The 14,366-nt window shown below is 45.6% G+C and overlaps 1 protein-coding gene and 1 non-coding gene across 2 annotated transcripts in view; both read right to left on the reverse strand.

The window, feature by feature from the left end:
• POLR3E (RNA polymerase III subunit E) overlaps positions 1-11,901 on the reverse strand; it is a 28,015-nt gene extending 16,114 nt beyond the window's left edge. The window contains exons 1-12 of the mRNA XM_059484144.1: positions 11,786-11,901; positions 7,803-7,885; positions 6,671-6,721; positions 5,937-6,014; positions 4,322-4,437; positions 3,961-4,043; positions 3,128-3,235; positions 2,638-2,687; positions 2,214-2,333; positions 1,582-1,667; positions 526-570; positions 354-445 (exon numbers count right to left, since the gene is read on the reverse strand). Coding sequence (XP_059340127.1) covers positions 354-445; positions 526-570; positions 1,582-1,667; positions 2,214-2,333; positions 2,638-2,687; positions 3,128-3,235; positions 3,961-4,043; positions 4,322-4,437; positions 5,937-6,014; positions 6,671-6,721; positions 7,803-7,838 — 865 coding nt within the window. The 5' untranslated portion in view covers positions 7,839-7,885; positions 11,786-11,901. The remainder of the gene's footprint in view (positions 1-353; positions 446-525; positions 571-1,581; positions 1,668-2,213; positions 2,334-2,637; positions 2,688-3,127; positions 3,236-3,960; positions 4,044-4,321; positions 4,438-5,936; positions 6,015-6,670; positions 6,722-7,802; positions 7,886-11,785) is intronic.
• Positions 11,902-11,995: 94 nt separating this feature from the next.
• Positions 11,996-12,077, reverse strand: TRNAL-AAG (transfer RNA leucine (anticodon AAG)). Its single transcript has one exon. It is a non-coding gene; the product is annotated as a tRNA-Leu (tRNA).
• Between the last annotated feature and the right edge of the window lie 2,289 nt (positions 12,078-14,366).

Consider the following 14,366-nt stretch of genomic DNA (forward strand, 5'->3'; position numbering starts at 1 on the left):
AGGTGACACTCATGAAGTGTGTATCATTGAAAACTCCCCAGAAAATGCCAAAGTGCAGGCTGTACATGCTCAGACCCCCACATTCCAGAGATACTTGCTGAATGTGTATCCAGAAAGCTATTTTAAATTAGAAATTTTTCTAAGAGTAAATTGATGGCAAGTGTATGAACAGTCTGATCAGCTGCCTCTGCTCTTTTTAGGGAAAGGCTTAGGACTTACATTCTTCAGAGAATCAGAGAGCCAGACAGTCTGTCTGATGGGGTGACAGAACTGGTAATACTGGGGAAAGCACCTTATCTGAGGCAACTACAAGTCACAAAGTGAAGTGCAAATGTGTTACAAAAGCTACAAACCATTCTTCATCAGGATCTTGATCTGATCAGCAAGGGGTAAAGTCCTCAGCTGGGCCATAGAAAGCACATTGCTTGGAGCCATTGGTTTCTCACTGCAGATAAACAGATTTGCAGCCCATGAAAAGGAGAATCCAGCCAATGTGGACTTTGAACACTATGTACAAACACTTACTTCTCTTCCTCTACGCTTGGAGGCATCAGCATCATTAAATATTCACTAGAAGAAAAGGAAACACATTCTTTAAAATGCTTGTCTTGAGACTTACCAGGTTTAAGTACAATAATTTCTCACTTAGAGTAAACCTGCTTGTGTGAATCTACAAAACAAACATCAGCCTGAAAAGAGCTCTCCCTTCCACTTCTACCTCCTCAGAACTAGTAAAAGTTACTGACATTCCTCTGCCCTAAGTGAGAATATGAAGTAAGTGTGAGTCAGAATTTCAGCTCTTTTGTACAGCAGAGGGGTCCAAACAGAGGATCTGCACAAGGAAATGTATTAAACACAGCTGCTCTGACAGCCATCAGCAGGGTCATGTGAAACCCCACAGACAGAATCAGCCCAGCAAAAAGCAAAATTTCTGTCCCACCCATGCAATTACCAGTGTCTGTGAGAAAGAATCAGATCCAAAAGACTTCAGAAGAGCTATCACTGACTTACTGATTTACAAGAAAAACATGCCAACACCATTACCAGGGCCAGACTCTGCCACTTCACTATTACTTGGGCCATGGCTGTCCCAGGTGACAGAGAAGCACTGACTGCATTATGGAAGGCTCCTGCAGAGCTGCAGTCACCAAGAAACAGACACAAACACCTTTCAAGCAGTTTCAGTTGTCCCCACAAATCACAAAGGGAAGTTTTATAAGACTTGATAACAATGGGAGTTATTGGCTTTGGAGAATTAATTTATATTATCCAGAAGAAGCTTTTGTTTTAATTTTCCTTTGCAGTATTCACAGTTCAAATAATGTAGGGCTGTGATAACATACAAGAAACTACAACCCTGAGTAAAAACAAGAGGTTTTAATCTCAAGGGTATAGGGAAACAAAGAAAGCAACCTCAGTAAGATGAAAGCTAGTTTGTTACTGTGTGTTTTAAAACAATTCAACTTTTACCATGAATAGGATTTTCAAAGAGCAGATTTTTAAAGAATATACCTGCTCATTACTCTGAAAACAATCCCAACTAATTAATGCCATTTCTGTAGGAAACCACCAAACTATTACCTGGGAGATTTAATTAATTCTGTGTTTTCAGCAAGGCCATGACCTTGGCTAAATAAATACTGGCGCTCGTGCTCAGAACGGCTATCCTGGAAACAGGGAAAAAACAAGAGTCACTATCACATACTGAAAATACACAGAATGCCAGAGAGCTGATTCTCATTCCAAACTATGCCCACCCTGTCATCATTCCACCACTCAAATGTTCCACCTCACTACCTGATGTTCTGCTTTCACTTCCTTGTATGATGCTCATGTGATGTGGGAACATTTCACTTGCTGTGCCTTTGAAACCTCCTGACAGACATGCCCAAGTCAGCCAAATAGGATTTCTTACACCTGACTGAATGGGTTTCCCAAGTCTTTCACAAAGACCAGTTTATAATCCAAGACCCAAGTGATTCTTACACTCAGACACCCCCTTTATATTTGTCCAGCTCTGTTTTGAAATGTGGAGACTCCAAAGCATAATCCAGCAGGTGATACAGAGCCCTTCAGGGTCTGTTCCAGCCTACCGAGCTCCTCTTCATTCTTCTGATGATTCCCTGATTCCCATGGGCCCAGATTTAAAACAGTTCTGGACTTGGCTGAGCCTTCAGGCCCAGGCAGCCTCCTCAGAGCCAGCACACACCTACCTTCAAGCCATAATAATGCAGGTGAACCCAGTGCTCTTCTGCCTGTCTCTTCTGCAGGAACTCGTAGGACTGAACACGTCGCTGCCGAGCTTGTTCGGTCTCAGGGCGCGAGAATCGGACCTAGGAGATTTGGGCATCATTGAAAACAGCCCTAAAACCCTTGGAAAAAACCCAAAACCCATCTGCCATATTGATCTGGTGTATCAGCATCAAGCTAAGGGCTCCAGCTCCAATGAATCACCCCTTGCTCTCAATGCCATCTTTATGCTTGTGCAACAAGGGTGAGCCCACCTGGCCTCTCCCACCCCAGCCCAGGTCAGCAGCACCAGCTGAGGTTTGCTGTCCTTTCATTTCACTCTGAACTGTCAAACTGTCACTCTGAACTGTTACCTGAACCAGCATAAAAAGGAAAATGTGGACATACAGTAATTTGCTTAACATCATCTTCAGCTTCATCCTGGGATGAATCACCACCTGCCAGAAAACACAAAAATGAACACACCACTGCAGTGCAAGAGCCAAAGCTGGTCTGGGGGCTCATGCAGGAAGAAAGCACACTGAGAACTCCACAGGCATGGGTTCAATCCCAGCCTGCCAAACTGTGCCATGTATGACAGCACCACACTGCTCCTGTGATAGGACATCCTGCTGCCATGGCCTTCCCAGTGGCAGTGGGGACACTGTCCCCACCACCACCCTTTGTCACTCCCCAGCACCTCCCATCCCTCTGCCAATCTCTCACACTCTGCCCATAAAAGCATTTAGGTAAAAAAACCAAAATCAATGAAACAATCTAAGAAATGGAATAATAATGTTAGAATAAACACCTTCAGAACAGAATGACTCTTACCAGCCACATTATAGAGAACTTGTATCTCACCTCCCCTCAGAAAACTCAATTGTGGAGAATTTACCTTCATTAGCAGCTTCTCTTTCTCGGTGTTTTGCATCAGCCTTGTCCAAGTAGGTGAAGCTTGGCCTCAGCTGAAGAATTCCATGTAGTGGAGTCAAGTGAAGTTCACCTGAAAAAGAGAATTAATATTGGTTAAAATTGATTTTTTCCACTGCACAAGGACACAACTTTTCATTATCTCCCTGTCTCTGTAAAGCCGCAGCTTCAATTGAGCATAAATATTTAATACAGCAAAACGTAAAAAAGGATTGAAGTGAAAAATTCATCCAGTGCTCAGGATTTCAGGGCAATATGAAAGATCAAGACTTGTTTCTGTAATTTTGCCTTTTGTGTTGAAACCAGATCTTGTAGAGAGCCACGTTCTGGCACAGGCCTGACCCATAGTCCAAAAGACCCCTAGTAAAATAGTAATCACTGAAAATAATCTACATATTGTCATCTCAAATGACCACCAGACCAAAACTCTGTGATGGGCTGGGCAGTCAAGGGAGGGACAAAAAGTGCAGAACAGGAACATGAGACAGACATATTTAGATTAAGAAAGCAATATAAATAATAAGGATAATTTCATGCTATAAGTGCATATTATTTCAGACCACCATGAACTGTTAAGATTCTGGAGGCATCTACAAACCCAGAGTGTTCTTACATGATATTTACAATTTCGCTAGACCTACTCAAGGACTCTTGGGACACTGATAAGGGAAAACTTTCCTTTCTTCAAAGACCCATCAGCCAATTAAAACTAGGCCAAAAAAAAAGATAAACAGGTCTTATCTTAACACTGAAATGAGTATGTTTCCCTGATGGGAGGGTCAAGCAAAAGAAACTTACCTTTTTTATAAACTGCAGCTGCATAGCGGGAAACATTACTGGCAGCTTGGGAAGAGCAGAAAGTTTGCTTGTCCATCAGCTTCCTGCAGACAGAGGAGGGCAGTGAGATGGCATTCCACAGGCAATGTGGCATGCAGGTGCCAAAAGTCTGAAGCACCAATTCCCAAAATGGACTCTCAACAACCACAACAGACAAATATCCATCACTTCTATCTGCAAATCTGAATTCATGATGCACCCCAAAAATGTAGGTTACTCTCAAGAATACTTGCTACAGAAGAGTGTACAAAGCAGCCACTGGTGGACACACAGATGTCTGTGCTCAGCCCAGAAAGGAAAGGAAGGCAAAGAGGACACCTACGAGGAATAGGTGCTGGTTTCATCTGTACAGGCGCCATCCACGTTGAGAGCGATCTGCTCCCCCTTGCTGCGACAATAGTTCGGATTCAAAGTATCGATGGCCATTTCCAGTTCAACCTAAAGAATACCAGGGAAAGACAGCTAATTACCATGGCACAACCCCAAACAGATCAATTAAAACCCAACCCCACACTTTCTAACATTTTCAGAGGTTTACAGCAAATTTAAGTACATAAATAGCATCATTCAAATCCACAGGGCCAATCTCACACAGAGCTGAACAGCACATAGATGGGTTTGGTACAGTGAGGTCATTTAAACAACAAGCTGGAGATACAAAAACTTCCATGTACACATATGGGATCAGAAAAAGCAGAGTTCTTTAGGCAGCCCTGAAATACACATTCACTTTGCTGGATTCCTTCCATGACACTATCAGTCTAATTTACTTATCAGTACAGATCAGGTGCACAAGCAAGTTCATTCAAGCCTCCCTATCACCAAGGAGCCATTCAGAATCCCTCATAAGATAGATCTCCTTCTAGTCTGGTACCAAGAATAAAACTCTGTCCTCTTCAGAGGCAAAGGCCTCTATTCTGCTAATTTGAGACTGCAGCACTCAGCACTGACCTCAGTTACTCCTGATTTTCACTTGTCAGAGCACTGTAACAAGCTCCGAACCTTTAGTTATAAGAAGAACTATTCCCCCCCACTTCAACCTTAAATTTCAGACCAATGTCCAAAAATAAGCATCCTGCTGCATAATAATTCTATTTATATACTATGACAATACAGAGCATATTCTTCAGGGCGTGTCAAAGCCCTTATAAATTTGTGTATCACAGCTACCATCTTCTTTTTTCTTTCCCTTCATGTTATTCATAAACTGAACTAGTTTCAAGTCCCTGGATGAGACAGCATATTTACAAAGGTTTGTACAGGGCTTACAGTGCAAATGTTTGCTGAATTAAATAAAAGACTTCATGAACAAAACACGCATTCAAACTCCTAAGTTCACCAAAGCACTTCCCTTAACCATTTCCCAGAACCAAATTCAAGTAACACAGACATCTACTGCTGCAGTTTTAAAATAAGATATTGTAAAATAATAGCCAGATTTCTGGGATACATTTGCAAGCAAGTGCAATGATTGTGGCTTTGGCTATGCTTTACCTGTACTGCCCCAGTGATTTCAAAAGGACTCCTGATGATTCACTGCCAGGCAAGAGAGAAATCAAGACTTGCACTGACACTGAAACAGAGGATGGCTCCAAGGTCCAATCCTTCTTCAACCCTTCTCTGAATACTGCACAGACCTTTTGATTCAAGCTCTTTTCACACAAGCATCCACAGACTGAATTACCATTAGTAACTATGTTCCCCTGAGTGATTCTGTTTTCTGTTAAAATAGTGGCTTTCTCACCATGATTTATAAACTTTTATTCTGAACTCTACCTTACAGACACAGGAAAAGTCTTCATAGCTTCAAGCACAGAGATCTGGTCCTGCAAGTAGCTGCATGGTTAGAACAACTCAACAGCATAATGTGCTTTTCCTAAGTACATTCTGCACATCATAAAAAAACTTTTACAGACTGGGCTCAAATGATGACCAACCTTTTGCTGCTTTGGTTTTATCTTCGCTGACAAATGTGTAACATCATCGTAGGTCATGGAAGCTGGGCGAATGGGATACTGCAAAACAGATCATTTCATACACCCCTCTTCTCTTAAAGATCAAAGAATTTCACAGAAATCAACTCAAATTCCCCTCTCCCCTCACATGCAGATCCACTTGCCACATCTCAGAGACAAGACACCCAGAAAAAACATTAATTGATTGATTTGTGAGTCATCAGGGGATTTGGGAACATGACCTAGAAAGTCTGTTGTTTTCCTCCCAGCCCTCTGCTTTTGTCCCTTCACAGCCCCCTTCCTGCCCCTCACACACCACAATAACCAGTAACACATTAGTCCAGCAGAAAAAGAAAACCTTATCACTCAGCGTCAACTCTCTGTAGAGTTAATAGAAGTAAAATATCTGTGGGTATACAAGTAAATGTTAGTTTAGAAAGTACAGGCCACATGTTGCTGATCAGGAGAGCAGAGCCAGGTTTAGCCACATGGGAATGCTGAGAGGACAGTGTGGATCCCAGGGAGATCTCCCATCCTGCCAAAGCTGCCAGGTCTCCACACCCACAGACCCCACCACAACCAGCCTCACTCCTGCCTCCAAAATGACACCCAAACAGGTTCTCTATATCCCAGACCTTGGCAGACTAAAGCATTAAGTTATGCTCTTTGCATTTATTTTAAACAAACTATCACTGCATAAAAGTTAACAGAAATACCTGAAATAGATAGAGCTTCTCCAGTAGACTTCTGGCCAGGAACACGTCAATCTAAAAAGCAAAACAAATAACTTTCATCAGATGCCAGCTGTAATAAAAGTAGAACCCTTAGAGTTCAAATACTGACAGCATTAACTTTTCATATGAACTCTAACATAAAATAGATTCGTGACTCTCCTGTCAGAAGTTTCCTCTCTGCAGACTTTGACACGAAATTCTACATTTGGCCTTTTTAAAAACCAAACCTAAAATCCCACTACAAAGAGGCAGCAGACAGTGGCTCTAGCTGTGTTTCCTCTCTAAGGAAACTTGGCAAACAAATGTGAAAGAGGAATTTTTATCCTCCAAGGATATGAAGCAAATCTGTTATGACAATTATAGAAAGAGGAGGAAGTTCTCAGTTTGGCAGCACAACTGAAAGGTAAAAGTTCCTTACTGGTATTTTATAAAATCTTTCTAAATTAGACAAGAGACACCCACATCCTCAAGCTGGTTCAATACTTGTACTTGGCCATCAGAACTGAAAATGCACAGATGTTTCATGAATAAGACATATGGAAGCTGCCATTTCAGATACACTCCTGACAATTGCCACTCCTTTTCTCATGGCTTTTCACCTTCTATGGATTTGCCCTTCCTTGTGCTTCTGGTGTGTAAAATCACATATCAAATGACAACACACTGTGGCTATTTCTTGGGACATAGCAGTCCTTTAAAAAGTCCATACCCAGAACACAACTCCTTACTTCAGCAAAAGGCATGAACACTGTAGATTCATGTTTAACAGATCATCAAAGTCATTCCAATTTTTTCAGCTCCCAGACACATGCAATGGAGTTCACTGGGAGCACACAATGGTAGAAGCAAATTCCCCACCTTATCTTCTGCCATGGACAGATTACAAAGGGTGAAAACCTGAGCTGCATCTGCCAACATGGACAAGATATTCTGACAAAACAGATACCATGGTCCACACAACATAACTCTTTGTACAGCCCCAGCCATTGGTTATAAGACAAACACTGATGTTGATGACACATTTTTTCAGCAGTGTAAGAATACTGGGAACTGTAGTAATAAAAATAATAACAAATTCTCATGTACAATCACTGTTACCACAATGCACTTTTACCTCTTGTATAATTGGATCATCTTCTTCATTTGCCATGCTAGGATAAAACAAAGCTTTTTTCTTGGCTTATTCCTTGGCACAACCTGAAAGAAAAGAGGAATGTCATATGAATCATTTCATCTGTGTCACATACCACATGCAGCCCAAAGTATTGTTCAAGTTAACTTGGTTCCTTTCAGTGATAATCTGTTTATTCTGTATTTTGAAGGAATGTATGTGTTTGCATGAACAGGTCCCTGATACTCAACAATAGGTAAACTGCTATAACTTCTGTGACAGCTGCAGTTACTAAGAAAGCCCTGAACTAGAGCCCTAAGGAGGGAAAGACAGCCCTTTGCAGTTGCATAAAGTGTATCTTTATGTACACATAAAGTGTGTAACAGTAACACACAGGTAGCAGCTGTTTTCCAGCCACAGCTGGCCCTTCAGGGTCCCTGTCTCAGATATTGCAGTCTGGGAATGCCCTGACTTTGATTTCATCTCCCTGGCAAGCTGCAGCCTTGTCTCCTGACCTGCCACTCCTCAGACTGCACTGCTAAATGAGAGCTCCAGAACACACTGCTCAGCCTTTCCTGGAGTCCTCCAAAACCAGCAGAACAGATTTTTCTTCATAACTACACCAACCCCAATGAAAATAAGATTCTGATGTTAACTGAGGACTGGATACTCTGGAACAAAAGTTCATTATGTTCAATCCAGTGCTGGAGTCAGTGCTGTGCCTGGTTCAGACCTCTGAATAAAAAATGATCTCTCAGCTAAATCAACAATAGTTTTTCCCTGCTGAAATCAAACAAAAGGATTTACAAATTATTCAGGATGTCACTGCAACAATGTTATGTTAATCAGCCAGTACTGGTCAAGATAGGCATAACAAAATAAGACCTCTCACAAACTGACCAAGGAAAGTTTTAGCAACAAAGATGATCAGGCAAAGAAACAAGCTCTGTGTTCAAGAACTCTCCCTTATTGTCCTCACTCCTTGAGGACAGCTTACTTCTTTCTGGATCTCCTATGGAGAAAGAGGAGGAGAAACAAGCAGCATCCAGGATCAGCTGGGAAAGAAGGAACCCAGCATCCATTTTACATCTGGAAAAATGGCATGTTTTTCAAATACTCAAGCCACCACACAATTTAGGCAGCTCAGTATATTTCAGCTGACATACAGGCTTCTCAAATATCACACTAATGTACACAGAGGTATCTAAGAAACCTTTCAGAGAGGCTAGACATTCTGGATACAAGTGTTATTAATATCCATTCAGGCTTATAGTGTTTCTGCCATTCCACCTAGAAATATAATTCCCTATTTCTCAGCTACAGAATCTCTGCTACCAAAAAAATGCCCCTCCCGGTACTGAGCTGGCATTCTCCATTTCTTTGTGCACCAGCATGTCCCAGGGTCCTTGCATCATACATTTGTATTTGAAAATTTATGCCTCAGTATTTCAGATTCCTATCTGAAGTTATTTTGTAGAAATGCAGAACATCTTCACAGCAAAAAGCCAGTACCTTAACCACAGGCTGGGCTGTGAGCAAAACCCTGAGTATGTGATATCTGACTGGTATCAGTGTTTTCTGTGATCAGGCATCCAGTTCCTCCCAGAAACACACACTGATATGTTTTAAAGAAATGAAGTTTGTCAGTTCCATTTCTGCCTTCCCTGCTCATGTCCCCAGGTGTCCCAACACCTGACAGCTCTGCAGACATGGAACAACTGCAGTCTGCACCCAGCACAGAGCTGATGGTGGGAGGATGCCCAAGGTGTGTGAGGACATGTGGAAACACCCAAAGGTGGGACACCTGAGTCCAAACCTTCCTTCCTCACACCCCTGAGAGATCCGGGAACCACCCTTCCCTTCCTGACAGCCTGCATGCCAAACATCTGCTAGGCTCCTTCTCCCTCTTCTGAGAAAGTTATTGCACTTTTGAGAAGAGAAATCAAGATTCCCTGGGCTAAGGAGGGATAGAGAAACAGCCTGAAGGATCTGGTCTCTGGCCCCACACTGAACACTGCCTGTGCAATTATACACAAAATCTCTTTGTGACTCCACCTGTCCCTACTCAGGGGAAATGCTGTGTTACAGAAACTACATTTTTCTCTTAGTCCTGTAAAGACAAAGCATGACTACAGATCCTTTTACTGGAAAGTGAGACTGACACATCTATAAATAGGAAGCAGTGTGTCCCAGCACAACTTATAATACTCATGCAACTGGAAGAAATCCTCTGAATCACAAGGAAGGCATGCAGACACAATCCTATGTCTGATATATGCATACATAGTGCTAATTTCCACACTTCTCATATACATATATTTATGATACCACAGGAGTTACAGAATGGAATCAAGCATTAAGAGACAGCAAATATGGTCAGCAGGTTCAAACTTCTTTTGGTAGAACCTTTTTGTTTTAAGGACTTTCCTTTAAGGTGCAACTCAAAGTATAATGTGAATTATCAGCTCACAGGAGGGCAAGAGATATAAATCTTCTCATTTCTCCTGCAAAGTGAAGAATGCAAGGACCAATCCATGAAACTGCTCATTAGCTGCCCATAACACCATCAACAAAGAACCAATGACGAAAAATGTTGTGGTTAAAGAACTGTAAAAATCAGTGATGAAGCAACTGAATCCTGCATCTCACTCTGAGCTTAGAAAGGCATTTGAGTATTATAGATTTAATTTTATTTTACTGCCAAAATATCTGCAAGAAGGTAAATTGCAAATTTGCACATCATTTGACACACAGACTTTTAGTCAGGCCTGTAAGAAATGCTCCACTATTTCATTTTTACCTAAATTTGTCAGTAATAACGGACCCCAAAGTGATAACACTAAAACCCGAAATACACTTCATATAATCATGCAATGTGAAAGAAAGGCCAAGAATTCCTGCTGGATCAGTACCTGAAAGTATAAATGCTGAAACGGCAGCATGGAAAAAGTGCCATCTCCTGAATCACTACCACATTACCTCTGGCACCCGGGCACCTCTAGAAGGGGCTCAGAGCAGCCCTGTAGCTCAGGGTGGCCCACGGCACACAGTAAAATGGAACCTGCCAGAAGAAGCTAAAGCACCTTCCATACATTTATGGCAATTACCATTTTGACCCAATTACTTGCTTCATTTTCTCCTCGCCTGCAAGCAGCTTTGCACAGTCATCCCCTGGCAGTGAAGCCAAGAGGGCTCCTCTGCAGCAGGACCTCTCTCTGGAGGTGATGTCACCGCAGCACACCTTTGGGGTTTTACCAGGTTATGTATCAAGCACGAACCTTTCTTTACCACCTCACCCCGTGTGCGGCAGTGCCGGGCCGTGCTGCCAGGGCAGGGGTCACTGTGTGACACCACCGGGGCAGGTCGCGGTGCCCGTCCCGTGCTCCCCGCGGGCAGCGCTCCCGCCGGACGCGGCTCCGCGCCCCTGGCGCCCGCCCTGCCCTGACCCAGCAGCGCTGGGCTGGGGGAAAGGCCCCGGAGAGGCCGCAGCGAGCCGCCCGAGCCGCCCCGACCGCGGGGACGAGGCGAATCCCCCCGGGCGGGACGGCTGGGCTGGGCAGCGGCCCCGCAGAGCCGGTGCCACGCAGGGGCAGCCGCTGCACTCCGGGGCGGATGCGCCGAGCCCTCCCCGGGGGGAAGGCGCGGGGCTGCGGGCCCCGGTGGCACCGGCGGGGCCGCCGCTCACAGCCCCCGGAGGAGCGGCCGGCGCCCCCCGGGGCTGCTGCGGGAGCCGAGGGGCCGCGGCTGCGGCCGGACCCGGCCCGGCCTCCACGCACCCCGGCCCGTGCCGGGTCCTGTCAGGGCGCTGCGGCCCCGCGCCCCCGCTGCCCCCGCCGTGCCGAGTCCTCGCAGTCTCGGCTCCGCCGTCCCCCCGGGACGGGCAGAGCCCACCCCAGCCCAGGCCGCGCTCCTCCCCCGCCACCGCCCGCAGGGTCCCTTGCGCCGGGGCGCCCCGGGAGGCGCAAAAACAGCGCGGCCCGGCATACCTGTGTGCGGGCCGGGCGGGCGGCGGCGGCGCCGCTCCCCCGCTCCCCGTGTCGGTGGCGGCGGGGCAGCGGTCAGGCAGCCGCCATGTTGGTGGCCCCCGGGCCGGCACGTGGGGACGCGGCGCCTCCTCCTACCCACAATGCTCTCCCGACCACCGCCGCCGCCGCTAGGGGGCGGCGGCGCCGGGCTGCGGCGCAAAAAAGCACTACTGGCAGCGGTGGGATTCGAACCCACGCCCCCGAAGAGACTGGAGCCTTAATCCAGCGCCTTAGACCGCTCGGCCACGCTACCGCCCTGGATCCACATTATTCTGGCAACACTTTTAATCTATACGGGTTTTTCCCCCGTCTCCTTCACATTTCTCCATCCCCAGCAGCCGCTCTGCCCACACACCCTTTCTACCCGAAAAATAAAATGCGGGGGATCCTTTTCAGCCCGTTCCCAAGCAGCGGCACCTGGAGCTGCACGATGCACCCAGGAACGGACGGGCAGGAGCAGCTGTGCCCGAGCCCTCCGCGCCGCGCCCGCTGCCACGTGGATGCCACGGAGCAGCACAGCCCCTGCGCGGTACGTGTGGCACCGCCCGGCCACCCCCTCTGAAAGCCTTACAAAAGTTCTGAATTCTAATTTTCTGTTGCAAAGCCGCAGCTCACTGAATTTGCAAAGTCAAAAGTCAGCAGTTTATGGCTGGGGGGCTGTTCTTTTGCCTCTAGCACAGGGACCAGCACGGCAGTACTCGGTACACTAGTGCACACAGGTGGTAGCACACCTCAGCTGCTGGTACTCCATGAAACTGCTTCTGGGAGTCTCTAGCTGCATTTTGCCTGAAAGTCTGGTGAGTTTTCTTAAAGAATTAATGTTATTTTCACCACTTAACTACAACTGAAAGGTTGTATTTTGAGAAAAATTCTAGCTTCTCTAGTGTAAGGTCACATAGCCTTAATGCAGCTTGATTTAATTCTGTCCTTGTGGCAGTTCATGTAAATAGGATAAAAAAAATAAACCTGCTGGAGTCCTGCTGACAGCATCATTCAACCCTTTCCCTTGGCACCTCCCACAGCCTGTCCCTGCAGCACCCGGTAGTGCCAGCTCTCTTTCCAGGGAGCTGCTGAAATGGAACCAAGGAATGATTTGGTTGGGGTTGGAAGTGTCCAAAAAAGGTCTGATAGTCAGACCCCCTGCGACATCTTCAACCAGATCAGGTAGCTTTCCAACCTGACCTTGAATGTTTACAGGGATAAGGCATCCACTACCTCTCAGGGCAACCTGTGCCAGCATTCCAGTTCTCTCATTGTGAGAGGCTGCAGCACTGCACAGTCTTGCTAAAAATTTCATTCACTGCCTACAAGTACTGAGGAATAACAGCACACACATGTAAACATGAATAAATTCCTCTAGTGCTGCTAGAGTTTCACACCCTCAGCTCAGTGCCTTTTCAGGATGTGGGTTTTTTTAAGAACAGAGGGAGCTGACTGCAGAGCAGCAGGAGGGGCTCAGGGAGGAGAGAAGGAAGGCAGACCTGAATTGGCTTCACACAGCAAATCACCTGTAACCTGCTCAGGCAGAAAAGTCAGTTTTAACAGCCTCCAAGCATATGTTTGTGTGTGTGTGTGTTTGTGCAGGAGGCTGCATGCAACACTCATTACAAACTGTTCCTCACTGAGTGGGCCACTCAGTCCCACAGGTCCTTTTGTCCAGGCAGTGCAAGGTACCAACACCCTCCTGAAAACTGCTTTTCAGCCCTGTCACAGCTGACCTCATGCTCTCTCCCTGAAATGTTTGTGCCTGGCCACAGAGACATTTCTCCTGAGCACCAAAGGAAGCCTGTGTACCCAAGATTATTCACCTCAGCCATGTGTGACACAGACAGGGGGCAAGAGCACAGGCTGTCCCTCAGGGGTGGCAGTTGGGTCACCAGTTTTTTTCATTTTACCTGTGCAACATCAGTTACAATGGCAGGACCTTCTCCAAATTAAAAAAGAATTAACATAGAAGAGAACTCCAACATAACACAAGCTACCAGACATATTAAATTGTTCTCCTTGCACAAGATTGCCAGAGAATAGCAAGGACCCAACAAATACTCCCACTCTAAGGGCCAGGCCCAATGGCTACAAAGCCTGAGCTGTCCCCACACAGGAGTTAGGTCCATCAGCAGGAAGAACTCAGAGATATCCCTGAACTTCAACCTGAAAATACCCTGACTCACCCCTGGCAGCACTGCCCTGCATCCATCCTGAGAGGTTCAAATGAAAGTCTGGCTGTCCAAATTCAGATGAGAAGTCCTGACTTGACCCATGGTAACTACACTGGCTCTGTCAGCACTCATTCTACTCTGAGTGAAATTACATCTGTGGGGAAGAGAATGAGATTCAAATCAGTCCCACAGACCAGTAATTAAGAAACAGTCAATATACTTATTTACACTTTATAAGCTATGAGTTTGCTGTCTCCATGGTTTCTGAAGAAGGCTATTCTTACTTTGTTCCACTGGCAAACACTCCATCTCTGTGACAGCAGTTATATCTAAACCCTCCAAAGGCTATAAAGCTAGAGCAGAGCCAAATTTCACCATTTTTC

The sequence above is a fragment of the Ammospiza nelsoni genome, chromosome 17, assembly GCF_027579445.1.
Source record: "Ammospiza nelsoni isolate bAmmNel1 chromosome 17, bAmmNel1.pri, whole genome shotgun sequence".
In the NCBI taxonomy this organism is placed as follows: Eukaryota; Metazoa; Chordata; class Aves; order Passeriformes; family Passerellidae; genus Ammospiza; species Ammospiza nelsoni.